General features: G+C 49.9%; 1 protein-coding gene and 1 pseudogene across 3 annotated transcripts; one reads left to right on the plus strand and one right to left on the minus strand.

Annotated features, from left to right (window-relative positions):
• The first annotated feature begins 464 nt into the window (after positions 1–464).
• LOC311583099 (RNA transcription, translation and transport factor protein-like) lies at positions 465–3,604 on the plus strand (annotated as a pseudogene). Its single transcript has 2 exons — positions 465–479; positions 2,718–3,604. The product of its transcript is annotated as an RNA transcription, translation and transport factor protein-like (transcript).
• DRC7 (dynein regulatory complex subunit 7) lies at positions 3,014–27,787 on the minus strand. 2 transcript variants are annotated; one of them, XM_084756317.1, is made up of 18 exons: positions 27,732–27,787; positions 24,578–24,817; positions 24,025–24,199; positions 22,890–23,015; positions 22,172–22,366; positions 21,239–21,397; positions 20,731–20,949; positions 14,469–14,603; positions 12,013–12,085; positions 11,138–11,266; positions 10,843–10,971; positions 9,215–9,435; positions 7,543–7,758; positions 6,711–6,821; positions 6,516–6,626; positions 5,421–5,615; positions 4,038–4,177; positions 3,014–3,950 (listed from the first exon to the last, which is right to left on the minus strand). In XM_084756317.1, exons 2-18 carry the CDS (start codon positions 24,781–24,783, stop codon positions 3,857–3,859), a joined length of 2,634 nt encoding a protein of 877 aa, XP_084612443.1. In that variant the 5' UTR covers positions 24,784–24,817; positions 27,732–27,787; the 3' UTR covers positions 3,014–3,856. The 2 variants fall into 2 exon arrangements, with proteins under 2 accessions (XP_084612443.1, XP_084612444.1); XM_084756318.1 differs by lacking the exon at positions 27,732–27,787 and adding an exon at positions 24,915–25,334.

Genomic DNA, 27,787 nt, shown 5'->3' on the forward strand with positions numbered 1-27,787 from the left:
ACTCAGACTAATCACGAGAAAGAAGCGTTTACGGACCGCCCTTAGGTCTCAAAAGAACCAAAGCGGGCTTCTGTGTCCTTAGTCCCGCCCCCAAGTCGGCTGGCTTTTTCCGCCCTTTTCCTTCGCTTCCTGGAACCCGGTTATGTTTAAATATCCGCACCCGATGGCAGCTGCACCAATCACTTCGGCAACAGCCTTAGTTTGACCAATAAACGTCAGCGTTGTTGGATAACAAATTCCGAGCTAACCAATGGGAAGAGGACTTCTGGAGCAGCGTGAAGTCTCAGATCTTCCATATTGGAACAGGGCAGCCTGGATTGTTATTTATTTATTTTTCCTCTGCCTTCGGCTAGTGGGTGTTGCCGGCGTGCTCTGAGGACTTGGGTTGTGCTGGGATCCACACATCAGGCCTGAGTTCCCTGATGGAGGCCTCGAGGGAAACAGCTTGATTACATGTGGAGCCGATGTCGTTCCGAGGGGTGCGTCCCTAGGATTACGGTGGGATGAGTAGGCTTGTGGCTACTCTCGTGCGGAAACCACGGGACTAGAGAACCGGAGAAAGGCTGATGTGTGTGACACTTCGGGGGAAAGGCTTCATAACCCACCCTGACGTGTGTGTGTGTGTGTAAGGCTTCATAACCCACCCTGACGTGGATGTGGTGTGTGTGTGTGTGTGTGTGTGTGTGTGTGTGTGTGTGTGTGTGTGTGTGTGTGTAAGGCTTCATAACCCACCCTGACGTGGGTGTGGGGTGTGTGTGTGTGTCCTCCACTCAGTTGCCTTTGGTCGGGGCTGACAGCCCTAAACGGTAGGAACTCCCCATTTATAAATGAGGAAACTGATGATGTGATGAAAAGACCTGAGATCGGACTTGAACCGTTGTTCTTAAAGTCAAGGCATGCGAAGTCCCTACTAAATGCAAAACCTCTACAGGACAGAAGACTTCCACCAGCCTCCCGTACTTTGGGAAGTTGGCCCTGAGTAGAATTTGGGAATTATTAAGAGACCCGGACTCATGAGCATGAAGTTCTTTTTTTTTTTTTCCCCTCGAGACAGGGTTTCTCTGTGTAGCCTTGGCTGTCCTGGACTCGCGTTGTAGACCAGGCTGGCCTCAAACTCATAGCAATCCACCTGCCTCTGTGTCCTGAGTGCTGGGATTAAAGGCGTGCCACCACCACCCCCTTACCGCCTCCACCCTGCACAAGAGCATGAAGTTCTTTAAGGGCCCTTAGCCATATAACCAATGTCACCACCCCTAAGATAACTTAATCTTTGAATATGCAGAATACATTAACATGGCCTTTATCATCCCTGATACACATAATTCTTCCAAGTAGGAACAAGACTGGGAATGCATCTCAGTGGTAGAGAGCCTTGACTAGTATACAGGAGGCACTAGGTTCAGCCCCCAACGCTGGAAATAAAAACTTCTAGAAGCAAGAGAAATGGCTCAGTGGGTAAGAGCGATTGCAGCAGGGCTGGAGAGATGGCTCAGTGGTTAAGAGCACTGGCTGCTCTTTCAGAGGTCCTGAGTTCAACTCCGAGCAACCACATGATGGCTCATAACCATCTATAATGTGATTTAATGTGTACTGTATACATAATAAATAAATCTTTTTTTTTTAAAGCGATTGCAATGGAAGAACGAGGCCCTGACTTCAATCCTCAGCACCCATGTAAAAAAAAAAATCTCAGCACGGCTGCATGTGCACCTGTAATCCCAGTGCTATAGGGAGCAGAGACAGGAGGATTGCTAGGGATTCTCGGTTGCTATCCTACCTCTAGGTCAGTCAGATGCTGACTAAGGGAACAGGGTAAAGAATGACAGAGCAGAATATGCATAGATAGTGTAGGACTTCTATACACACACACACACACACACACACACACACACACACACACGGTGGTGTTCATTCTATGTCTGTCTCTCAAAACTCTCTTCCCCCACCCACCCCACCCCTCTTCTCCTCTCCTCTCTCTGTATCAAGATCTATCTCACTTTGTAGATCAGGCTGGCTTTAAACTGACAGAGATCAAGAGCTGGGATTCAAGGCCACTACATGTGGTATGAGCCCCTGGTTTTAACCGAGGGTTTAGAACTATTCATTAAAGCCTGGTGAGCTCACCTTTGTGTGGAGACAACTGCCTCTCCACCAGGATGCGTGGGTAGCCAGGAGCTGGACGTGGAGGGTCAGGGTCCCCATGAGTCCCTCCCTCGCTGGTTCACGATCCTTGTTCACTGGCCCGGGTTTGTGCAGGCAACCACGGCTGCTGTGAGATCTTTTACAATGGCTGTTATCATGCCCACGAGCTTACAGACAAGAGTCTCATGTAGCTCAGGCTGTTCTCAAGTTCCCTAATTAGAGGAGGCAGATCTTGAACTCAGATCCTTCTGCCTCCGCCTCCTGCGGGGATTACAGGCATGCACTACTGTGCCCAACTTTCTCTGCTTTTTAGGACTTATTTCAGGAAACAGTGCCAGCCCCCATCCCAAATGGAAGAGGAGCTTGGGTTCAGTCCCTTGGTCCCTTGTCCTCTAACATCAAGCCGCCCAGTCCTGGGGTGTGCTCCTTAGCTGGGCTATTCCCGCTTTATTGAGCTCTAACTAGATGCTGGCAGGTGGCCATGGGACCATCTGGAGAGATAAACACATGCTATTCCAGCAGAGAAAGTGACAGAGAAAAGACCTAGGGCTGTCGCTTCTCCTGTCCTGGCGGAGGCCCGGGCGTCCAGCGCGTTCCGACGTAAGCTTACGGCCCTGGACTACCACAACCCCGCAGGCTTCAACTGTAAAAATGACACAGAATTTAGAAACTTTATTGTTTGGCTTGAAGACCAGAAAGTCGGACACTACAAGATTGAAGATAGAGGAAACTTGAGAACTATTCACAGCAGTGACTGGCCCAAGTTCTTCGAAAAGTATCTCAAAGATGTTAACTGTCCTTTCAAGATTCAAGATCGGCAAGAAGCAATTGACTGGCTTCTTGGGTTAGCGGTTAGACTTGAATATGGAGATAATGCTGAAAAATACAAGGACTTAGTAGCTGATAACAAAAAAAATACTGACAGTGTTGCTAAAAATGCAGAGCCATTGATCAACCTGGACGTAAACAATCCTGACTTTCAGGCTGTCGTCATGGCTCTGGCTAACCTCCTTCAGATTCAGCGACATGATGACTCCTTGGTAATGCTCAAGGCAATTCGTATTTTGGTTCAGGAGCGTCTAACACAGGATGCAGTTGCTAAAGCCAATCAAACAAAAGAGGGCTTACCTGTTGCTTTAGACAAACATATTCTTGGCTTTGACACGGGAGATGCAGTTCTTAACAAAGCTGCTCAGATCCTGAGGTTGCTGCACATAGAAGAGCTCAGAGAGCTACAGATGAAAATCAATGAAGCTATAGAAGCTGTTTAGGCAATTATTGCCGATCCAAAGACAGACCACAGACTGGGGAAAGTTGGAAGATGAGCAGCACGTCTGGATGCCGTCTTCTCACCTGCTTAGTCGTGGGGACCGTGTACACCAGCATGTGCTTGGAGATCAAATGCCATGTTTTAAGGGAGCATCCCAGGAGATTTACCACCACTGCTCTTTTTCTTTAATAAAGCCGGGGAAAGTAAAAAAAAAAAAAAAAAAAAAAAAAAAAAAGACCTAGGGCTGTGGGGACTGAACTTAGTGAGGACTGAAGTATAAATGGCAACTAGGACTTATGTTTATTTGGGGGAGACTATGAGGGACAGGGAGGTAGTGTGGCAGTGCTGCTGCTGCTGCTGCTGCTGCTGCTGTGTCACAGTGGCTGGGGAGAAGGGAGGGACTCCATTCTCTGGCAGCATCTGCCGTGGTCCCATGAGGGGCCGTCAAACAAAGACTTTCACGAAGTCTACCAAGCGTGGGTCCTTGTAGAGCTTTTCCTCCAGCGCCAGGTACTTCAGTGGGGCCAGCTCTTTGTGCCTGAGCAGAGTGAGGAAGGGGAAGGTGAGGGATAGCCAAGGTATCAGAACGCTCCCAGGAGTCTTCCTGGCTTCCTCTGGCCCTTACCGATTGAGCCGCTGTTCTAAGATGCGGATACGGAACATGGCCTGAGAGCAGTAGCTCAGGTACAAGTCTTCGTCCTCGAGCGTCAGGGTTACCTGGTTCTCCTGGTACCATTGCTGCTTCTTCTGCAGCTCCTGGGTCTCCTGGGAGGACAGGGGGATGAGCATGGGGGAGTGTGTGAACTGATTCACAGCCAGGCTGTAGGCCCATAGGTGACCAGGCAGTCCCAAGAGGATTACACCGCCACCCACCCCCTGCAAGGAATGGGACAGAGTTAGAGGATCACAAAAGTATCTTGGGTGGGAACTGCTGGAGTCAAGATTCGAGGGACAGGATGCACATGAAGTCAGAACAGGGCCAAAACAGCCAGTCAGGGCCAGGGGTGTGGTTCAGCGCCTGCCCTGGGTTCCACTTCTGGCTCCTCGTATACAAAATCAAAACAGCTGGGTGTTGTGGTGCACACCTGTAGTCCCAGCCCTCACTGGGCAGAGGCAAATGGACCTTTGTGAGTTTAAGGCCACTCTGGTCTACATAGCAAGTTTCAGGCCAACTAGGGGTACAGAGTGAGACCCTGTCTCAAGAAAACAAGGACATTAGCTGCTCTCCAGAGGACTAGGGTTCGATTTCCAAAGAGCACATGGAAGCTCCTAGGCATCTGGAACTCCAGTCCCAGGGGAGCTGATGACTTTTTCTGGCCTTTGAGGGCACTAGGCATGTACGTGGGGTGTACATACACACGTGCAGACAAAACACCCACCCAGCCACCCACACAAAACAGCCATATGGTCTAAACAAGTTGCTGATGTGCTCATCAGTAGCTCATCTCCAAAAATAAGGGTTATTGTGTCCCATTCCACCCAGCTCTGCCCTGTTTACTCTGTGAAGACCAAGACGCCGCATGGGAATCACATGGTAATGTACCTTACCTATCACAGAAATGAGCAAGGACTGGGAGCTGTAATAATACACCATCTGTCAGTCCATCTATACACAAACCCACCCATGCATTCTTTTATCCCTCTGTCTGCCCATCTTATCTATCTACCTATCTGCCCACTCATTTATCCATCCAGCCATCTATCTGCTCATCCATCCATCTATCCATCTATCCATCCATCCATCTATCCATCTATCCATCCATCCCTCCATCCATCTATCCATCCATCCATCCATCCATCCATCAATCCATATTCCACCTCTAATCCCCACCCATATCCATCTACCCACACATGGGTAGATCAGGTTTTTGGAAGCCTCAGTTACAGACACACTCATCCAACCATCCTGTCTCTCACAGATCTATGAGGCACGGAGCAAAGACTTCAGGACCCATTTTCTGGCTGAGGATGGTGAGGTCACCTCCCCCTGCCTGGGCCCTGGCCACACCTTCTCAAAGCGCGCCTGGATGAGGTTAGCCTTGTCGATGAGGCGCTGCTTGAAGTCGCTGAGACACTCGTCCTTGAGGCGCACTGCCTGCCAGCGTGTTAGCTTCTCGCCTGGAGGGAGCTGGGCCAGGAATGGGGCCAGGTAGTCCAGCTGGACCTCCACCTGCCGCAGGTGCTCCTCATGCAAGACACGCTCCTAAGGGCCAGGGAAACAGCTAAGAGGTCAGGACTTCCAGGAGACCTCCCCAGCAGCTGAGTATATGGTGTGACAGCACAAAGCCAGGTCCCAGGGATCCAGGTCCCAGCATAGTTGCTATGAGAGATTGCCTCTTGACCCATGTTTAAAGGTCACATGTAATTCCTGTTTCTGACATGAATTCATCTCTCATTTTTTTTTTCTCCTTTGAAAACAGACCAGCTCAGGTCTGGAAAGCACATAGCCCAGTCCTGACAGTCTGCAGCAGGTTTTTACAGTGAATGGTGGTGGGTTGACAACGAGCTTCCATCATTTCTTCTCTTTTGCCCACAAGGCCCTACATGGGGTACAAAGGAGCCAGAGCAACTGGAGACATGGGCTTTTGCCCTTCCCTGTGGATCCAAGAACAATCCAAAGCCCAGCCTTGTCAGGCCAACTCCAAATTACTTTAGAGATCTGCACTGCATGGTGAAGAGAATTTAGAAGCAAGCCTGGAAACCCAAACTGGTCCTCTCCCTTGGGGGTATGGGGTAAAGCCAAAGCCCTATGTTGCTGAGTCCTGCTGTTCAACTTGTGCCTTAGTCAGTTGGCTGGACTCCTGGCTGAGGTCACAGCCTCAGTGGAAGCCCCGGTGGAGGTGAACATGTAGTTTCATTCTTTCTCCATGCAAGGCAGGCTTTTTCCTTTGGCCACAGTCCTGGATTAGTACACCTAGCCCGGATCTTAAGTGCTCTTTGGTGGTGACCCATCAACACGGCCAGTTTGGCAGGTGATAGTCAACAAGAGCATTCACGTGACATCACCAGTGATATCATCCCTTACAAAGGGTTCCCATGTTCACCCTGCCCAGGAGGCGGGGCTCCAAGAGAATGTAGACCTGGGAGAAGCAGGGACGCTCACCATGGCCTCCCGATATTCCTTGCTCTTCTCATTACGCTTGGTGTCATAGATGGAGATGGTCAGTGTGTGGGCCTCCTCTTCCTCCTCCCGAAGCTTCAAGATCTCCAGGACCTTGATTGCACACAATGGAGGACATGCACATCGCACACCCTCTCTCCCTGCCACGTCCCCCCACCCCCTCTGGTAGGACCTTACCTCCAGCTCTGACTCCCAGGCCTGATGTCGGGACATCTTTTCATCATTCTTCAGGTGAATCATGGTCTCGTACTGGTAGAGAAGTTTCTTGGTGTGTTCCATTGGCTCCACCTGGGACCAGAACCATCACAGTGAGGCTATATCCGGTCAGGTCTAGGGACCACTTGGTTTAAATCTACTGCCTTTAAAAAAAATTTTTTTTTTCTAACCGTGTGACCTCAAGCAAGGTGCTTAACCTTTCTAGACCTCAGCATCTTTCTCTACAAAAACATAGCAACAAAGAGAGATCAAAGAAAGATGCAGAGGTACTTAGGGTTGCACTAATTAGAACAGGAAGGTGAGACGGTTCTAGATTCTAGGGCATAACAGTATCCTGCCTCAGGGAGGCAGAGGCAGGTAGATCGCTGTGAGTTCGAGGCCAACCTGGTCTACAAAGTGAGTCCAGGACAGCTAAGGATACACAGGGAAACCCTGTCTCAAAAAACCAAAAAACAACAACAACAACAACAACAACAAAAAAAAAAACAAAAAAAAGGATCCTGCCCCCGCCAGGAGGGTCTAGGTTTCCCAGAGGTACAGGCAGGGACCATGAGGAAGTCTCAGCCTGCTGGATTCTCATTTCTGTGGGAATGGGATGATTTTTCAGAGGTGCAGAAAGGGAAAGGTCCTCAGTTGGGATCTTTGAACATAACCAGGGACAGAGATGGGTTTCTCATCTGAGCCTTAATGGGGGAAACCACCTGGGAATTTCCCAAGTTGCCAGAGGGCTCTGCAGGCATACTTTCCAGAGTGTGCCCCCACCATCCCCTGCGCCATGCGGTCACCAACCCACCTCAAAGCTGATGCACATGTCCGGTGTCATGATGATCTTGTTGCCTTTGCTGTCTACCTCCGTGCGCCGCAGGAACTCACGCTTGGATGCGGTGATGTAGTCGTCGCGGCAGTGGTAGCGAAGCTGGATGCGCTCCTCCTGGATCAGAAACACGCGCTCTGCAACATCCTCATCTGCTTGCTTCGCTGGATTGCGGAAGAACCGCTCTGTGATTTTCTGTGTGGCCAGAAAATGCAGAGAGGGAAGACAGGGATTCTGTGCGTGCTCAGTAGGCAAGAGCAAAGGGCTCTCAGGACCCAGGGGTCCAGAGAGGCCGGCTGTTGATCAGGCGCCTTCTAGCCAGACAATGGATTCTGTGAACCGCATCCCCCACCCCCACCAGCCTCACGTGCTGATGGTCCTTTCTCCAGTTTCCTCCACAAGACTCTGCTTTCCTGCTCTTAGAGATGGAGAGCTCGCCACTTCTTCCGGAAGCTCATCCCATTACCAGATATCCCTTGCTATGGAAAGGAACACCTTTGGCGTGTGGCCAGGAAGCTCAGGGGCCAAGAACTCTTGTAGCATCTTACATTAAAAAAACAAAGCCCAAATAAAGGAGGAAAGAAAAAAAAAAAAAGAAATAGAGTACAAAAAAAAAAAACAACAACAACAAAAAACAAAGCCCATTTCGATGTAAAGTGGATGAAAATAGGAGTTCTAGTCCTCGCTCCGGTTCTGAATAAAGTTAAAAAGACTCTCAAGAACAAATTGTAAGTGTGAGGTGGCTAGAGATGGACAGTCTTTCTCAATTGCTCTTCAGCTTGGTTTTTTTGTTTTGCTTTTTGTTTGTTTTGTTTTTTTTGTGTTTTGTTTTGTTTTGTTTTTGAGACAGAGTTTCTGTCTCAAAAGCTGGGCTCCCATGAGCCGGAAGCCCACTGGTTTGGTTTAACCGACTGGCCAACAGGTGCCGCATTTGTCTCCTTGGTGCTGGATGTTTTGGGGGGTACTGGAGATCAAGCTGAGGCCTTCTTGCTTACAAGGCCAGCTCTTTACTGAGTGAGCTATCTCCTCAGTTCATTGAGAAAGGATTTCATGTGGCTCAGACCAGCCTTGGACTCACTATGTAGCTGAGAGCTGCTTTTTTTCTTTTCTTTCTTTCTTTCCGTTTTATTTTTATTTTATTTATTTATTTTTTGAGGCAGACTTTCTCTGTGCAGCCCTGGCTGTCCTGGAACTGGATTTGTAGACCAGATTGTCCTCAAACTCACAGAGATCTGTCTGCCTCTACCTCCCTGAGTGCTGAGATTAAAGGTGTGCACCACCATGCCTCGCCTTGCCTTAAACTTTTCATCCTCAGCTGCCACCTCTCAATGAATCAAGGGATTAATTGTCCAGCTAAGAACAATCTTACTTACTAGTCCATAGTCATATTAGGGCAGGTCATTCTGAGGCCTTTTTATGTTTCTCTAATTTCTCATAGTTCCAGGTGTCTGGCCAGAATTGTGTATTTGTTCATTACAATGAGGAAATAGTGCTTCTCTGTCTAGTGGCTGGGGAGACTCGGCTTAGCCCTAGCAATCCTAGGGGTCTGCATTTGTTCCAGTGCTTGTTACGCATTTAGAATCCTGGCAAGAGCTCAGGCATTAATACCATGCCAGAGTCAGACCCTCCAGCCCAAGAGCAGCGTTCTCACCACCATGGGCCTCGGGTTGGACTCTGCGCTGTTCTGGGTGAGCTTCTTGATTCTGGGTCCGAAGTTGATGTGACGATAGGAGAGGAAGTCTGAGCGCCCCTGGTAGTACTCTGTCATTGTCATGGGTGTCTCCTCCCGCTTTATCAGGCCATCCACACGGATATTTTCATAGAACTCCATGACGCGGTCCATCTCAGGCAGCATAGACTTGTACGAGTGCACTAAGGGTGGGGGGTGGGGCCGGGTAGGGGCAGAATGGGAGAGGGAAGGGGCTGGGTGAGCACCGGGAGCTCTGTAACCCAATCCCAGCCCCGGGGAGATGGCAGCTGTCCTGTACACATGAGCATTAGACATGTATCCAATCCCCACTTCCTGGGTACTGCAGTTACGTCTAATTCTTTGTCTTTATGAACAACACTGTGATGAGCATCTGTATCATACACTTATGGTTCTGGCTCAGCCTTTGCCAAGAACAAATTCTCAGCAGAAGGAATTACATGCCCACACTTTAAGGCCATCACTCTTGCTATTAGAGATTGGACCCTGGCCCTCAGGCATACTAAGCATGCGTTCTGCCACTGAGCTACATCTCCATAGTATTAACCCATTCAGCTCAGGTTTTTGTTTCTTTTCTTTTTTTTTTTTTTTTTTTTGGTTTTTAATAATTATCATTTTTAAAGCCTTCATGTACACCTGCAGGCCAGAAGAGGGCATCAGATCTCATTGTAGATGGTTATGAACCACTATGTGGTTGCCGGGAATTGAACTCAGGACTTTTGGAAGAGCAGACAGTACTCTTAACCTCTGAGCCATCTCTCCAGCCCAGCTCAGTTATTCTTAAGAAAAGAGTGACCTGCTGATATCAATAGGGAACAGTTTGTTGTTGTTTTTCAGACTGGGTTTCTCTGTCTAGCCTTGGCTGTCTTAGTCTTACTTTGTAGACCAGGCTAGCCTCAAAGTCACAGAGATCTGCCTGCCTCTGCCTCCCAAGTGCCGGGATCAAAGGCATGCACCACCACGCCCAGCAATGGGAAACAACTTTCTGCTGCTTTCAACCCCTAGCGCACACATCAGGCTAGGACCACATGAAGGTTGTGGCATGGTCCCTTCTTGGTTTAATCTTGAAAGTTTCAACTCCCAGATGTGACTGATGTGTTTCCATGTGTTTGCTGGCTCCAGACTTTTGTCTGCTGAAGTCTGGGGTAGGATCTAAGAAGGCAGACTCACTCTTTCCCCTTATCCCAGCCTCATGAACTCCTAGTCACAGCTGTGCCATGGGCTCCCTACTCTGGCCTTGCTGGTAGTGTTGATTGGCTTTACTTCCCAACATTCTTAGACCTTTCATGTGTGAGTCACGCCATGTGCCCCCTTGTGGGAATTCTGGCCTGATCTCAGGCCCTGGCTTTGACTTTCCTAGAGAGCCTTTGGCCACGGCGCCTCCCACCCCCCACCCCCAGTTTCCTCGGCTGTCTGCATACCTCTATCTTACAGAGGCAGAGGCAATGTCCGTGCTTGCCATCCAAGAGCCTCATTGATACCTGGAGCGGGTTACGCCCATCAGTATCATTGCATGTAACCCCCCTCCCCGCCCACGACTCTTGGTTTGCCCAGCAATGAGAACCACACACCACACAGAGCTTGGGGATGTCCTGGCTTGAAGTAGTCTATATGCAAGCCTGTGACCTTGTTTATGTGCTTCAGCTCCAGCATGTCCTCCCGGTTCTGGTACCACTCCTTTATCTCCAGAACCTTTGTACCTGTGGGGACCCCAAAGATGGTTGCTGCAGGCAGACCAGCTCCTCTGGCCTTTGCCACACAGACACCAAGAAAGTAGAAGTGATGTGCCCAAGAGTCACCCAGCACAACATTTGGTTGTCTCCCCTCCCCTCCCCCCCGACCATCCCATCCTGCACGGTGCCTTACACTGTAGGTCCTCGTAGGTGGTGAGGCGGCACACCAGGCCATTGTTGTTGAGGTATGGGGCCCACTTCTCCACCTGTGCTTTCTTGTACTGTATCACTTTCTTCCCACTGGGACAACGGGTCTCAAACTCTGTGGATGCAAAGGGGACTTGGGGTCTCTTCTCCCACCCTCCCTGGCCACACATCCATTTTCTGCATTACCTATCGAGTGCCTCTGGGCCCACAACCAGCTCCAGAGAGGAAGAAAATAATAGTCACCAGTTCTGGCTTCAACTCTGTCAAAGGTATTCTTGGACCAGCCAGAATCCCAGAGCCACCAGAGAATCATATCCGATCCAGCCAGCCCTCACCCCTGCCAGGCCCTTCACCAGTGAGACCACTGTGCCAGAATGACTCCTGCCCCAGTGACCCCTGCTTTTTGGGACCCATTCTGCCTCCTCCTGTGTCTAGGATGTGATGGGTGCTCCCACCCCAGGTTTCATGACCACTTCTCTAGAACTTTGCCACATGCTGGAACAGCCTGTGCCCTTCTTCGGGGTCTAGGTGTTTCCAGGTAGGCATATGTAAACATGGGGCAAAAGGTAACCCACTCTCCTGCCTTCTTTGCCCATGCTTCCTGGGGCCTGACCCCATTACACGATCTACTACGTGTACTGCCTATGGTCTTCTCTGAACAGGGGATCTGAGGGAGGGAGAGAGGCCATGGCCCAGACCTTGGTGGTCATGATACTAACAGCCCAGCTGTATGCCAGATGGTGTCAAGTCCTGGGCATATTGCTGGTGGGGTATTGAGAGGGGTAGGAAGAGGGGCCCAGGAAGCCTCTATGGCCTCTCTGCTGAGCCGTGTGGCCACAGAACTCCCTGAATGACAGTGACCTTCTGGGGTGATCTCAATCGCGGCAACCCACGAAGGTGGCATGTCGAAGCTCTTATCGTCCTCCTCTTTGCCCTGTGAGGGAGGAGAGGAGATGGTTGTTGTCCAGGGCCTTGGGGCAAAAGCCATGGCACATCTCTGTTCCCTACCCCAGACCCAGACTTGCTAAGGAAGCTGTCAGATTTCCCAGAGGAGCCAGAAGTCAGGAGATGACTGAGGATAGGGAAGAGGAGGAGTCAGCTTGGGCAGACTCCTACAGTCTACTTGCCTTGTCTAAGATGGTACCTGCACTCATACCCCACCCTTCTGGCCAAACCACCTGCAGCCATGATGGTTGCTTAGAGAGGGGATGCTGGGTCAGAGGAAGCCATACCTTTAGCCGTATCTAGTACCAAGTAAGGCGGGCTGGGCAAGTTCTTCATCTACTCTAAGCCTGGGTTTCCTTAACTGTAACTGGGCTTCTTGGGAGAACTAAAAGATGTCATGTATAGGGTTTGGGACTCTGAATGGCTGTCCTTCATCCATCTGTGAAATAAGGCCTGGTCTAGACAGATGAGCCTCAAACCAGGCTCAAGATTGTCTGTGCATATACTTTCCGCCATAAACAATGCTCAGATCCTGGACACTTGCTCCTCTAATTATGACATCTTTCTGTTGGGGACGGGCTACATGGCCAATGTTCAACCATCTTGTCAGAACCTAGGTTCCTTATTCTCCATAAGTCTGCCATTCACCAGAAACTAGCTGATCTTGTCATAGGTCAGCAGTTAGACACCTGTTGTGCTTTATTGTGGGGGCTGGTCTGTTCGGAGCTGGCCCAGGGTCATTCAAGGCTAAAAGAATCTACTGGCTATGGAAAAATACTGATGCCCCATTCCAAAGCTAACTTCCTCCTTTCTGCCTCTGCATAACTTCCTCCTTTTAGCTTCTGCAGATGTTGTTTAGCAGGTTAGCTAACTTCCTCCTTTCACCCCCTGCAGATGTTATTTAGCAGGTTAGCTCCGGACTTTCCAAGAGATAGTTAGCTAAGATAAGATAGGAATTGTTCCGAGATGAACCACAGGATGTTCCCCTGCTGGCATCATCTGGAGGCATTCTCGGGCCCCCCACCCCTGCTGCTTAGCCCCTGCCTCCACTCCATATAAGCTTTTGCTTTTGATTCAATAAACAGACCTTGATAGGAACGCTACTTGGTCTCGCCTCCTTTCTTTCTCGTCCCATCCCTCAGGTATGGCTCCCCTGGTGACCCCGTAATTACTGGTCCTGCTGGACAGGACATCTTTCGGGAACACACAGGGGCACTAGCAGAACTTTTATGAGACAGCCCAGGCATCCTGTGTCTGGTCTTACAGCTGAGCGCTGACTCTCAGGGTACATCACCTGTCCAGGTTGGAGGGAACGAGAGGTCTCATTTCGGGGATGTGACGGGGCTTCCAGGTCCTAGGTTTAAGGGTGTTCCCTACTCTGCCTGGCATGCCCTGCACACTGCTGGCCCATGCCCATGGCCAGCAGGAGCTCAGAAACGAGGCCTTGGAGAACAGGGTGGCCTCAGTCACTCTTAGGCAGCACTCAGAGCTGAATAGTCACCAGATTACACAGCTAGATGGTTCAGGTTCAGCTCCCAGCTCTCTCACCTACTGGCTGGGTCCTTTGGTGGCTCATTTTGCCCCGCTGTATTCAAGTTGTCCCCAGCTTCCCAGGTGGCAGAGATTTAAATGAGTGAACTCTGATTCTGCACCAAAAACCAGAGCCTGCCCCTCAGTGTTGCTTGTTGCTACCTCTAAAATTGTACGTCAAAGCCCTCACCCCAGTACCTATGAATCCAGTTGCATTCGGAAGTAAGGTCTTTATGGATAAGGCAATGGAGTCTAAATGGGATCCTTAGGGGGGCCTATTACAATAATTTATGTATTTGTTTACTTATTTATTTTACACTGTTCTGCCTGTGAGACAACAGGCCAGAAGAAGGCACTAGATCTCATTATAAGTGGTATAGGTGGTTATGAGCCACCATGTGACTGCTGGGAACTGAGCAAAGGACCTTTGGAAGAACAGCCAGTGCTCTTAACCTCTGAGCCATCTCTCCACCCCGTGCAAAGAGTTCTTATGAGACAAAGGAATTATGACACAGATTCAGAGAGAGAGAGAGGGGCGGGGGGCACATAAAACACAGCACTGATGGCCATCAGCAAACCTAGAGGATCTCAGAAGAAACCAGCCCTGCCAGCACCTTTGATCCCTAATGTTCTAGCCTCCAGCAGTGTGGGACTCCCGGGCTGTAGTCCTTTGTTATGTTGGTGCTAGCCAGCTGATATACCTGCTCCTGTTGTTACAGATACCAAACACAGACTGTGAGCCTCACCTAGTGTTACACGTAAGGGAGGAATGGAAGATCGCAAAGTGGAAGGACTCCCCCATACGTGTACGTGTAACTCATCCTCATGGCTACCAAACTCACCGACTCTTCCATATCATCATCATCATCATCCAGCCCATCATCATCCTCATCATCAGTCAAGGACAGGTGAGGCTTGTCGGTCCCCAGGAGCAGGTACTCCCATCTCACAGGGTCTCCCAGGTCGAAGATCAGGTCCTGATAGAGAGGGAACCATCTGAGTGCACCCCCTGGACCCCATGCCTGTGCCTGCTCCTAGGGCAATGGCTACTCGGCTGGGGGATATTACACGACACTGCAAAGCATATCCTCCAGCAGGCAAACTATTAGGAAGTTACTGGTTTAAAGTGGGCCTCCTAGCTGGGCATGGTGGCACACACCTTTAATCCCAGAACTAGGGAGGCAGAGACAGGCGGATCGTTGTGAGTTCGAGGCCAGCCTGGTCTACAAAGCAAGTCCAGGACAGCCAAGGCTACACAGAGAAACCCTGTCTCGAAAACCAAACAAACACAAAAGTGGGCCTCTTTGTTTTTTCTTTTTGTTTTTATTTCCCCCTAGCCAGGGAGCCAGGAGCCAGGAACCAGGGGCCAATTGCTACTAAGGACTCAGGAGGATATAAGAGATCTCAGAAAAAACCAGCCCTGCCAGGACCTCAGATCTGGATTTCCAGTCTCCAGAACTGTAGGCCAAAGAATGTTTGGTCTTTCATTGTTTTATTATTTCTTTGTTTATTTTGGTTTTTCGAGGCAGGATTTCTCTGTGTAGCCTTGGCTACCCTGGACTCACTTTGTAGACCAGGTTGGCCTCAAACTCACATCGATCTGCCTGCCTCTGTCTCCCAAATGCTCAGATTACAGGCAGTGTGCCACACGGCAAGGATTTTTGTTCTTTAAATCCCTAGCCTGCAGTACTTTCTGGTGGCAGGCACAGGCACAGGCACCAAGCAAGGAGGCATGGTCCCCTTCACCTGCTCCCCATCCCTAGGATCATGTATGTCCCAAGGTGACATGTTCCAGAAGGAGATCAAAGCCTGAAGAAAAGCTGCTCAAAGGACATTGAGCATCTGGCCATGGTGAGGTGGCCCCGGTCCTGCTCTGAGGGCCTGTGTATGATGCCCTGTCTGGTAGTAAGGATGGAAAAGTGGACATACAGAGGGGAGGGGAGGGCGGAGAGGAGGGCTTCTGGATACAACAGTGACTGGAGAGAAAGACTAAAGGTCGCATGTCATTTTATCTTAGCTAAATCCTGTCACTTTTCTACGTGGCAAGCAGTAGCTACACATGCTTTATTGCTTCAATGTCAGGTTCTGTTCCTAAAGAAGAGAATGGGTGGACAGTGGCTGTATCCCATGTGCCCAGGGCACTTGCTCTAGTCAGTCTCTGTAAGGATGCTGCCTCATTTCCCTAACCCCCAGTGCCAAGGTTCTCAGAGGGAGCAAAGTGTCCAGACTGGTTAGTGTCATGGTCTCCTCCTCCATGCCCTTACATGGTGACTCAGTACTGGCTCCTTGGACTCACTTCTGCCTTACCATAAATGTCCTTCCCATGTGTGGCACTGGTGTGGTGTGCACTGGAGTGGTGGCCTGCAGGCTGGAGGAGGGGCTGAAGGACTGCAGGCAACTCTGAAGGACCATCAACCTTCTGGGATGCTGAGCATGTGCATACTGTGAGCCTGGCCCTGAGGAATGCAGTTTTGGCTCTGTATTATCAGGAGTGTGCTTAATTTGGTGTTAGTTTCCTTATCTGTCATACGAGGTAACAAAGCTGAGGTGTATGAAATGCCCAGGGCCTTACCAGCACATTCTGAGAGGCCCTGGAGTCAGGCCATGAGTTAAGTAGGATGCTGAGCCAGGAAGTCAGGCCGTGAGTTGAGTAGGATGCTGTGTCTCAGGAATTCAACTTCCTTCCATTCACAGACACAGACACTAGCCACCTAGTGGAAGCGTTTCCACCCTGCCTGGCTCCCGAAGGGGCCACAGCCATCTCTTGAACAGGCGCATTGCAACAGGGTTCTATCCAGTTAGGAATCGGCGACACTGGGAATATCAACAGAGCACAGGACTTGGAAGTTCTGAGTTCAGTTCCTGTGGTTTGTTGCTTTTCCCTTCCCCTGGACAGGAAGTGGCTAAGGGAGGAAACCTGGTCTGTGTCATTTGCTGTGTGTCCTTAGGATGAGTAGAGGGCCTGGCACACAGCAGATGCTTCATGGAGAAGCTGAGCACACCACTTCCCCTCCCAGAATTGCCACTTTTCCATGCTAAGTGACCCCACCGAATGACTTACTCAGATGTCACTCCCCTGACTGCAGTCTCCCCCACATTTCCCTTATGTCAACCCACATTTAAGCATTTTTCCCCACAAGTAGACCCATGAGAGCTGGGCACAGTGGTGGACCTGTTACTCCAAGGCTCGGGAGGCTGAGGCAGGAGGATTGCGAGTTCAAGGCCAACCTTGCCTATAAAGGAAGATGCTATTTCAAAACACAAACAATAAGAACCACAATAATAAGATGCTGTGCTGGGGATGCAGCTCAGTGATAGCTTGTCTAGCATGTGAGCTCCAGGTTCCTTCCACCACCTGAGGGAAATTAAGAAGTCAAGATTTGGGCTGGAGAGATGGCTCAGAGATTAAGAGCGCTGCCTGCTCTTTCAAAGGTCCCGAGTTCAATTCCCAGCACCCACATGGTGGCTCACAACCATCTGTAATGAGATCTGGTACCTTCTTGCGGCGGGCAGGTAGGCAGGTTATTGTATAAATAATAAATTATAAATGATAATGATAAATAAATATTTCTTAAAAAGAAGTCAAGATTCATGAAAAGAAAAACCTGAAAGGTGTTCCAGTTTGTGGGGGTGATTTTCTCCAGTCAGGGGTCCACAGTGGTTAAGAAGAGGCTCTGGGAGGGGGCAGATATAGCTCAGTTGGCAGAATGCTTGCCCAGCATGCATGAGGTCCTGGGATCTGTCCTCAGACCCACATATACTAGGCATGGTGGCACATACCTGTGATGCCCACATTTGGGAGTTGGAGGCACGAAGATCTGCAGTTCAAGGTTATCCTTGATTATATATTAAGTTCAAGGCTAGCTTGGGCTGCCCATGACTTCAAAGAAGAAGGAGGAGAGAGAAGGAGGAAAAAGAAGAGGAAGAAGGAAAAGAGGAAGGAAGAGGAGGAGGAACTGGGATGAGGAGGAGGAAGAGCAGAAAGAAGAAGGAGGAGGAGGAGGAGGAGGAGGACAACGAGGAGGAGAGCAGCAGTAGCAGCGTTCAGGACATTGAATACTCCAAAAAGAAAATGGTGGCTAATCCCCCAGACTCCGCCCTGGGACGCTGATGGACCACATCAAAGGAATAAAGATAACAGAAAGGCTCAGTTAAGGTCAGCCAGGATTGCTAGATCTCCTCTCTTTCCATCAGAATCTCACCGAACATCTCTGCAGGAAGATTATGACATCTAGGCATCTAATTATCTCTTTTAAAAATGTGTGCCAGGCGGTGGTGGTGCACAGCTTTAATCCCAGCGCTTGGGAGGCAGAGGCAGGCGGATTGCTGTGAGTTTGAGCCCGGCCTGGTCTACAGAGAGAGTTTAGGACAGCCAAGGCTACACAGAGAAACCCTGTCTCGAAAAAAAAATTCATATGTGGCTTTTAGTGACACACACACATATACACGTGGAACACGGGAACATGTGCTCACGAATGAAGAATTAGTTTTCTCCAGTGGTGTCTCACTGGGTATGCAAAGCACACTCAGGACAGGCCCCATACCCAGCAGTAGATAGCCAATACAAAACAACCTCAGTGATAGTTTTGGAGGGTTTTTCTTTTTATTTATTTATTTATTTATTTATATTTTGGAGGGTTTTTGATTTCATAATGCTTTGTCTTTTATTTGTTTCATTGTTGCTGTTCTGTTTTTTTTTAACATTGCATGTCTTTTGCTTATTAATTATAGTTTCTAGTTTTATGTTTTTTTTGGATTTCTGTATGTGTGAATATGTGTGTGTGTATGTGCATGCATCTATATGTGCTTCTTGTGCTTTTTCTTTGTTTTGTTTCATGCTGGTTTGTTTTTATTTTAAATAATAATAGTTATTATTTTTATTGTTAACTATTTATTAATAATGATTATTAATGTTTAGTAATCAGACAATAATTATTTATTATTGAAATAACTTATTGTTTAACTTATTTTATTTAAATAATTTATTAACCAATAATTATTTGAATAATAATAAATAATTTGAATATTTGAATTATTTATTAATAATAATAATTATCATTGTCTGTTCTAATGAGAAAGAAAGAGTGTGAGTGGGGAGGTAGGGAGTTTCTGAGAGGAGTTGGGGGAGGGGAAGTCATAATCAGAATATATCATATAAGAAATTTTTATTTATTTATTTATTTTTGAGAGAGGGTCTTTCTATGTTGTCCTATCTGTCCTGGAGCTCGCTGTGTAGATCAGCATGGCTTCCAACTCACAGAAATCCTCCTGCCTCTGCCTCCTGAGTGTTGGAATTAAAGGTGTGTACTACCATGCCTAGCTTAAAAATCTATTTTCAATTAAAAAATTTTCAAAACTTTCAAATTTGAGGATGTGTATAGAAAAATAATAGCTATAAATTTAATTTCATTTTAAAAATCCTGGTAAGTGAAACAGTCTAAGCACTATAATCCAGAGGCTGAGACTGTCAAAACAGATAACGGTACAATGATGCACACTTAAATTTAGAAAATACAAATAAAGGCCGGGTGGTGGTGGCACGCCTTTAGTCCCAGCACATGGGAGGCAGAGGCAGGCGGATCTCTGTGAATTCAAGGCCAGCTTGGTCTACAAAGCAAGTCCAGGACAGCTAAAGCTACACAAAGAAACCTGTCTTAAAAAAAAAAAAAAAGGCAAAGATAGCCCATGCTAACATAAGCCAAAAGAAAGCCAGAGAAACTATATTTATGGATTGTAAATAGATATCAGGATAATATTGGTAGGGGTAAGGATGGGCATTTACACTACAAATGGGTCCGTCTATCAAGAAGACATCTTAAGTGTTTGTTCACTAAATTCCCTGTCTCTAGACTGTTTGAAGCAAACACCTATGGAAGAAACAAAGTCAGTTTTGCAAACGGGAAGGATCTACTGAAGTGAAACATGACTCTCCACTGTCTTGACCTGTCAGAAGCGCGTGTATGTGTTTGTTGAAATGTGGGGAGGGAAATGCTTGCTGCACCACTACCCCAGAGAATCCCGTGCCGGAAATGACCTAAGCATGCCACTCTAAATAGAAAAGGGAATTAATGAACACAGCTCGGCACACAGAAAACGGGTGAATCTCACAAACACCTCCAGGATTCAACCAATCCAGCACAAAGAGCACACATGTGTGACTCGACCCAGGGACTGTCCTAAGTCAGAATAAACAGGTAGACTCTCTACGAAGTCAGCACGGGCTCCTTCCCCATAGCCAAGCCCTCCTCCCCGCGTTTCCCCGCTTCAATGGCGGCTCCCTGTGGGCTTAGGCATCCTTCTCAAGTGAAGAACTTTGGTTTGTGTGAATTAATTTGTCTTTATCTTTGTAGTATTGGGGATCAGCCCAGGCCCTGTACATACTAAGCACCGGTTCTACCGCTGAGCTTGTGGCTGGAGGGGCGTTACTGGATGGGGGGGGGGTGCAGCTCCTAGTGATGTAGGGAAGTTCATTATCACAAACCTATCCAATAAGATGTGCACTTAGGATTGTGTACCTCTTCCTGTGTGTGTGTGTGTGTGTGTGTGTGTGTGTGTGTGTGAGAGAGAGAGAGAGAGAGAGAGAGAGAGAGAGAACATGCATCTCATCGGATAACTTATAGGAGTCAGCTCTTTCCTTCCACTATGTGGGTCTTTAGTATGTAACTCAGGTAATTAAAGTTGGTGGCAAGCATTTTTAACCCATTGAGCCACCCTACCAGCCCATTGCCTGTGCTGTGTCTATCCTTAAAGCGCAAGTATGCATTTGGGAGAGGAAGGACACAAGGGGATTTCTGAGGGATGGGCCCTATTCTTTTTTATTCTGAGTGCAGGGGCCTTCAGTGGGCAGTGGGCTCAGTGCTTTGGGTGAATGCACATTCCTGCGTGGGTATCATGCTTCCGCTCGAAGTCCATTCATACAAACCAACGGCCCACGGGTTAAAAAGGATGCACACAGCGAACTGGAGAAGTTCATCTTGCCAGGATGGTCCCTCATCGGCAGGGGTGTGAGTTCTGGGACCTCCACCATACAGAAGCCTGCTGTCGGTCGGACCACCCATCGCCTCCACCCCGGGCTCTCTACCCACACAGCCCGCTCGCACACACCTTGCAGCAGTTCCAACAGTCCTGCATGTTGATCCAATAGTTCTTGTGGTTCCAGAGGCTCTCGATGCCCAGGAAGTGGTCGTCCTTGGTGCTGTAGCTGCGTGCCGTCAGTGGGTCGATGAAGAAGCTCTCAGGCACCTCGCGCTTCCCAGCAAGCACTAGGACCCAGGAGTGCACCCTCAGGCCATGCAAGGGGTCTGGATTTGCTTTCTCTTCTTCCTGCACAGGGAAGGTGGGTGACCACCAGCTAAGGGGCACCCTCTTTCCAACATCTCTCCTTGGAGCCCCAGGTTTCAACCACTAAAGTGAGAGGGGCCCGACCAGATCTGTGGTTTACTCCGAGGGGGCGATAGCACCCGGGGTTAAATTTCATCCAAAGAAAGGTAATGCGTTCTATGGGTGAGGGGCGCTTTGGTCAATTTTAAGAGAAGGCCTTATGGCCCTGGTCTGCTATCCCTTGGGCCTACTGTGACCAGCCGTGCCAGGGTGCAGGGCCGTGGAGACACACCAGGAGGCGCTCTTCCTCTTCCCTAAGCCGCTTCATTTCTAGGTCCCGGATCTCCTGCAGTCTCTTGAACTCCTGTTCCTGCTCAAACCTGCTGGTCAGGTCCCGGGGAGGCTTGACGGCATATTTCTTGGGCATAGACTTCTCTTTCTTCTTGACTGCCTGTCAACCAACAAGAGAGGAAAGTCAGCTCCCACCCGCACGCTTCACAGGCTTCATGGGCCCCCGGGGCCTGGTCCTGACAGAAGAGGGAGCTGCAGTGCAACTCTGGTGACCGGTGAGTTCTTAATGAGCAGACAGAAAACTCAACCATCACTCGTTAGGGCCAAGGTAACTTTTCCCCACCAAATGGCCTGGGGATGTAACTCACACTAACAAGCTCACCTAGCACAGTAGAAATTCTTGGCTCCATCAACAGGTGTGTGTGTGTGTGTGTGTGTGTGTGTGTGTGTGTGTGTGTGTCTGTCTGTCTGTCTGTCTGTCTGTCTAACTGAGTGGGAGGAGGGCTGAGAATCAAGTCCTCGCTTGACCGTTGTTTCCCGACATTAAAACAACCAGATGGGCTTTTATCAGATGAAAGGGGAAGTGGGTAAGCTTATGATAGTTGGATATAAGACAGAGGCCACGTGGGCCATAAAATTTGCCCAGTGGGAGCCACAGTGTTTTAAACGGAGGTAGGGCAAGGCAAGAGGGACGGCAGTTCAGAGAGCTGGCCTGTGGGTGGTGCTGAGGACAGAGAAATCACCAAGGGTTTGAAATAGGGAGTCTGGAGCAACAGAGGATGTGTGGTGATGGGGAAGGAACCTGTAAGTATCAGGACAGCCAGCATGGGGACCTGATTCTCTAAGGATGGGAAGGGCAGGACCCTGGTCTTCTAACATGGATGGGCAGTCCCAGGACTGTGCATTCCCCCGGGCTGTCATGGGTCAGGCATACCTCCTTGGCCTTTAGGGTGAGTGGGCACACTTCCCTTGTCAGGTCCATGAGGCACAGGTCCAGTGAGCCATACCCATTGATGCAATAGGCATCGTAGCCAGAGCCAATGAGCATGGAGCAGAGCAGGGTGCTGAAGTCAAAGCAGTTCCCTTTCTGGCTCTTGAGCACGGTGGTCGAGGAATACAGGTACGTGGGCTGAGTGCGGTACACCCGTCAGTTCAGCCAGACCCCTTGCCACTCGCCACTCACCACCCCCCTGGAGGGATAGGGTCCCTCTTGCCTTGAGAGCCTCTTGAGGACATGACACAAACGGACCCATGCAACCCATTTTAAGGAACTAGTGGGCTCTCCTCCAATGCTTTCCTCTCCACCATCCTTTTCACTCTTCTATCAGTGCTCCATTATTCATTCCTCTTTCTTGCTTCCTTCCATTCTCAAGGAAAAGCTGACTGAACCTCTCAGAAGCCCAAAGATAGGGCTGAAGGCTATAGGCAGCTTGGCATCCCCCAGCTCTTTGCTGTACACCTCCCAGAGTTAAAAATAGAGACTGAGGCAGAATCCAGCAGATGAGAGACCAGGCTTAGGCCAGTGGTTTTCTCTCTGTGTCTTTTTCCCCTACAGGTGTCTCAGAAGGCTAGAGCCTGGCTGAGCTTCTAGGCCCCCAGACTTGCCTTAGGCCTGCTGGGCTTACCCCATGCAACTGTGGAGTAGCTCTTACCGGCTTGAGGGGGTCAGGCAGGGGAACCATGCTAAGGAAGTCAGACACAAACTGGGCGCAGCCGTCCCAGTTGTAGAGTTCAGGGTAAGGCATCAGTGTAGGCCTCAGGGTTGTGCTCACGAACTTCTGCAAGGGAGAGATCGTACCGGGGCACTGTGTGTGTAAGCAGGGACCTGTGCCTGGCTGGCCCGGCCTCCTTCCCTTGACTTCTCAAAGGAACCCTGAAGAGGCCCAACTCATGGGCCTCAGGTTGGTGGATCCATCTCCTGCTGGGAAGGCCTATCGTCGGCCAGTGGAGGTGGCGGCAGCAATGGCTGAGAGGCATTCATTCACATCAGTCCATTGATAAAGTACTAGTTTATCTGGTTCTGGGCTGGAAGGACTTTCTGAGTCTAGAAAGGCCAAGTAGATTGCCTAAGGTCACTCAATAGGAAAGGCTAAAGGAGACGAATGTCCAAGCAGCATGAGGCCCTTGCAGAGCCTACAGAGGTTCTGGGTAGGCAGTGGGTAGCTGTTGACCAGGGTGGTCTCCAGCATCACGTGCCAGCCCCTCAAGGGAGGGGCAGAACAACAAGACAAAGTAGGGCAGAGTGGTCCCTAAAACCTGGCACTGGTTTCTTGCTTCCCTCCACATGGCCCCAGGCACCTCTCCCCCTGAGCCTCAACGGGGCCTCAGTTTCCCCCACCTATACCTGTCCTATACACAGGGTGGTTCCATTCAGGCACGGGAGGTCCCTTAGCATGTGTTAGTGATTAACATTCAAAGTCACGGCTTGTTCAAGGGCAGCCTGGGCTGCACAGTGATACCTCCCCTGAACTCAAGACTGAAAAGAAGGGTGGGGGTGTATGTGGCTCAGAGTTAGGTGCTAGCCTACCATGCGTCAGGCCCTGGGCTCATCCCCCAGCTTCCAGTTCAGACCCCAGGCCTGCGTTCCCCAGCAGGAATCTGTACACTCACTCCTCCAGGCCCTGATAGGCAGGAGCTTCCTGCTCTCAGGACAGCTGTGATTTAACCCAAAGACAGCAGAGAATCGGGTGTGTCCCCTCCCACCCCACTCCCTTACCCCCCCCCCCCACCTCCCTACCCCCCCTGCCCTGCCCTGCCCTGGCCCTGCCTTCCCAGCCCCAGGCTTACAGGCACATCACACTCATTTAGCGGATGCAAGAAGAGAGGCACTCGGTCTGGGCACAGGTGGCTGTACTGGAGGGCGAAGTTGTCGGCCACCTGCAGCAGGTGCTCCTCCTTGATTGAGTTGGTAGTGTAGGAAGGAGGCAGCTTGGTGACATCAATGAGGGACTTGTTTATCATCCTGTGTCCCAGCAGGGATGGCAATAATCTGAGTGAGGTTATGCTCCGCATCCGAGGGAACACCAAAGTGCCTGGGATGTCCTTTGACTTCCCCCCCCCCCTTTTTTTATTTGATCCTCACAACTACATGGAGTCATCATTACCACTCTCACACTTGCACTTTTGCACAGACAAGGTAGTGGGGGTGGGGCTACAAGAGGTTGAAGGTCTTCCCCAGATCACACAGCTGTGGGAGAAAGGTGGGCCGCCTGTGTGGACACAGCCCTCTATGGCCACCTCCCTGCCCAGGTGCCACCACTCTGCCTCGGTCCTTCCTGGGCCTGGACCTTTCTGACTGTGCTGTGGCTGTTGGGTAGGACGTCCCAGTCCTGACACTCACGAGTGCTCAGCTGGGATGGCGATCTCGATGGCCGCTAGCTTCTTCTCCAGGTCCCGAAGCTCGTCCTGTGTCAGGACAGTTTCCTCTTTGCTCACTTCTGCTGGCTTCGTCGTCTTCTCCGTCTTTTCAGCCCTTTCCGCCCTTTCAGCAGCTTCCTCACGCTCAGCCTCCTCCTCCTCCTCCACTTTCTCTCTCAGGACCTCCATCCTGATATCTCTGGATAGCTAGGGATGAATTTCTCTGCAGGGAAAAGCAGAGATGCTCAAAATGGCCACTGTCTGCCAGAAAGAAGTAACGAAGACCACTTGTGCGTGCAGAGTGGCCGGAGGTGCTTTACCTCACAGAGGACAGCGTCCCATGGAAGCATCCCTTCTGCCAGGGAGGAAGTCTTGGTTTGGTGCTAGCCCATCTCCAGCACCTTCTGATACAAATCTCCCTCAAAACTAAAACAAGGATTTGGACATGGTAGTGCATGCCTGGATTCACAGCATGTGAGAAGGTGAAGCAGGTTTTCTTTTGTTGTTGGTTTGGTTTGGTTTGCTTTACTTTGCTTTGCTTTGGTTTAAATACCAGACTAGCCTGGGCTACAAAGCCAAGCCTCTTCTCAGAAAACATCAAAGTCAGTGTCAGGTTACCCAAAGGCATTAATGTGGCTTTGGCAGCCACCTTCTCTTTCTGGTAAGTGACACTAATCTCGGGAATTTCTGAATATATAGTCTCCTATTCGGATATATCGATGAAGTTCAGTAAGTCTCCTGGATCAAAAGAAATTATTTAGAACAGCAAGGCAAATCAGAAACAAGACCCACAAAATAGCAGGTAAGTGAAATCTCATCCCATTAAACTGGAAACGAGGCACAACTTGCAAGGGCAGAGTTGCAGGGCTGAAGAGACGGCTCAGTGGACAAGAATACTTATTGCTCTTCCAGAGGACCTGGGTTTGGTTCTCAGAACACACGTGGCAGCTCACAGCCATCTGTAACTCCAGTCCCAGGGGATCTGATGCCTTCTTCTGGCCTCCATGGGCACTGTTGCATGTAGGCAACACACACACACACACACACACACACACACACACACACATTTTAAGGCCAACTTTTTTTATTTGTTTGTTTGTTTTCCCAAGACATGGTTTCTCTGTGTAGCGTTGGCTGTCCTAATACTCACAGAGGCCTGCCTCTGCCTCACGAGTTCTGGGATTAAAAGCATGCAGCACCACTGATTAGCTAAGATTAACTTTTTAAAAGGCAGAGTTACAGCCGGCTGTGGTGGCGTGCGCCTTTAATCCCAGCTCTCGGGAGGCAGAGGCAGGCAGATGGTTGTGAGTTCGAGGCCAGCCTGGTCTACAAAGTGAGTCCAGGACAGCCAAAGCTACACAGAGAAACCCTGTCTCGAAAACAAACAAACAAACAAACAAACAAACAAAAAATCAACCAACCAAACAAACAAAAAACAAAAAGAAAAGAAAAGGCAGAGTTACCACTAAGACATGTGTGTATATGTGTGGAGTGGGCTGACAGCCCGAGGACAGTTGCCATCTTGTGGCACACACTGAGATGCTATATGTACAGCTACAGAACAGGACCTCACTAAGGTCCACTGTCACCAATCCAAAGATCCGCCCCCCACACACACCACAGAATCCCAAGTTTGAAGGGGAGGGAGGCAGCAATGCACCAGGTTTGAGGTGTTCCACCTCTACTTCCTGAACTCTCTGCCAACGAGGTCTTGGGTGGGGACGTGGCCCAGTTCTGGCAAGTGAGGTGTGAGAGGGGAGGACATCAGAGAACAGAGGGCAACAAGTACACAGCCTTAGCTCTATGTCCACTTTGTTTCAGGGCCATTCACATGGAGGGAGAGGTGGAGGCAGCCATTGCTAAGGGCCACCTGGGAGCACCAAGGCTGCCTGCTCAGGACAAGGGGCCAGTGAGAGAGTCAGGTTCCCAGGGTTGCCTAGCACCACTCCCAGACATCCAACACATGTGAAAACCTGGCCTCTGCGTGCTCCCTGGTTCATGCCACCCAGCAGCTTTCTACCTGTCTGCCCTCTGCCTGGCAGCTCAGGCCTTTCCTCTACTCATCTTTCAGCACCGCTCTCAGTCGAACTGAAGCCCCCTAACCCACTGGAAGTGGTGCAGGCAGGACAACAGTGAGGACGAGAGAGAAGAGAGCAGGGACCCAGGCGCATCCTCAGCTCCAAGAGAGGAAGCAGAGTAAAGTGCAAAGGGGACCAGGCAGGGTCGGGGTTGTGCGCTTGCTCGGTGTGCATGAGGTCCTGAGTTACATCCCCAGCTTTACAAAGCAAGGAGGGGTGGAATGGGGTGAAGGCTGGCCCTGCTGGTTCAATTTCAGCGCTCTGTGCTCTAGGAGAATGGTTGCCTGTGGCTAGATGCCAGTCTGCCTGCATCCTAGCTGAGGCCTCGAGTCCGTCAGGCCCACTCAGGACTCCTGCTCCCTGGGGATAGACCTTCAACCCAGTAGCACGGTCTGGTTTTCAAAGCCCTTTGCCTTCCTCTTGGGCACAAGGAAGACAACCAGGGAGGGTGTAACACCTTTCTAAGGTATTCACAGCTCACTAAACCCCTATCGTGTGCCAAAGCCCTGGGGCTATACAAAAATTAAACCATTCATCCTTAAGTTACTCTGATGTAGTTAGTCTTATGAGACCCTTTCTACAGCTGGGAAAACCGAGGACTAAATTACCTAAGAGAAATGTTCAAGCTACAGATATTAGAGAACAGATGTTTGTCTGGAAACCATGTATTTCTGGCTCTGAAACCCAGGGGGTGGGAAATGGGGAACAAGGAAAGAAACATGACAGAAAGTGACACACGACAGTCAAGGCGTCAGTGGGTAGACCAGTTCCAGGAGGGGCTCAAGGTCACAGACTGGGTCATCAGAGTATGTCAGGGTCCAGACCTGCAACACTCTCAACACAGGCTAACTCCTCAGCTACTGACTGATCCATAGTGTCCTCCCTGGAGCCTCTTTCCGGCAGCCAGCCATCTCCTCCCACAACACAACGCAACCCAAGCTCCCATCAGACAAACCCAGGCTGGAAGACCCCAGGAAGAAGTGCTCTGTTCCCCAGGTTCCTCCTACTCCTTATCTCAAGCAGGTCCAACCATCCCCAGTTCCCACCTTCCCTCCTTACCCTCCTGGAAACAGCCTTATTATCGGTTAGTTGTCTCCATAGTAACAACAGAGGGC

The sequence above is a fragment of the Acomys minous genome (genome assembly GCF_964271855.1).
Source record: "Acomys minous genome assembly, chromosome: 14".
Classification (NCBI taxonomy): Eukaryota; Metazoa; Chordata; class Mammalia; order Rodentia; family Muridae; genus Acomys; species Acomys minous.

Coding starts and splice junctions, on each gene's coding strand:
- DRC7 (XM_084756317.1), bottom strand. CDS start 24,783: ATGGAGGTCCTGAGAGAGAAAGTGGAGGAGGAGGAGGAGGCTGAGCGT. Junction 22,367..22,889: donor TGCCTGACCCCCTCAAGCCG/GTAAGAGCTACT, acceptor TACCGCACTCAG/CCCACGTACCTGTATTCCTC. Junction 6,822..7,542: donor ACATGTGCATCAGCTTTGAG/GTGGGTTGGTGA, acceptor TTCTGGTCCCAG/GTGGAGCCAATGGAACACAC.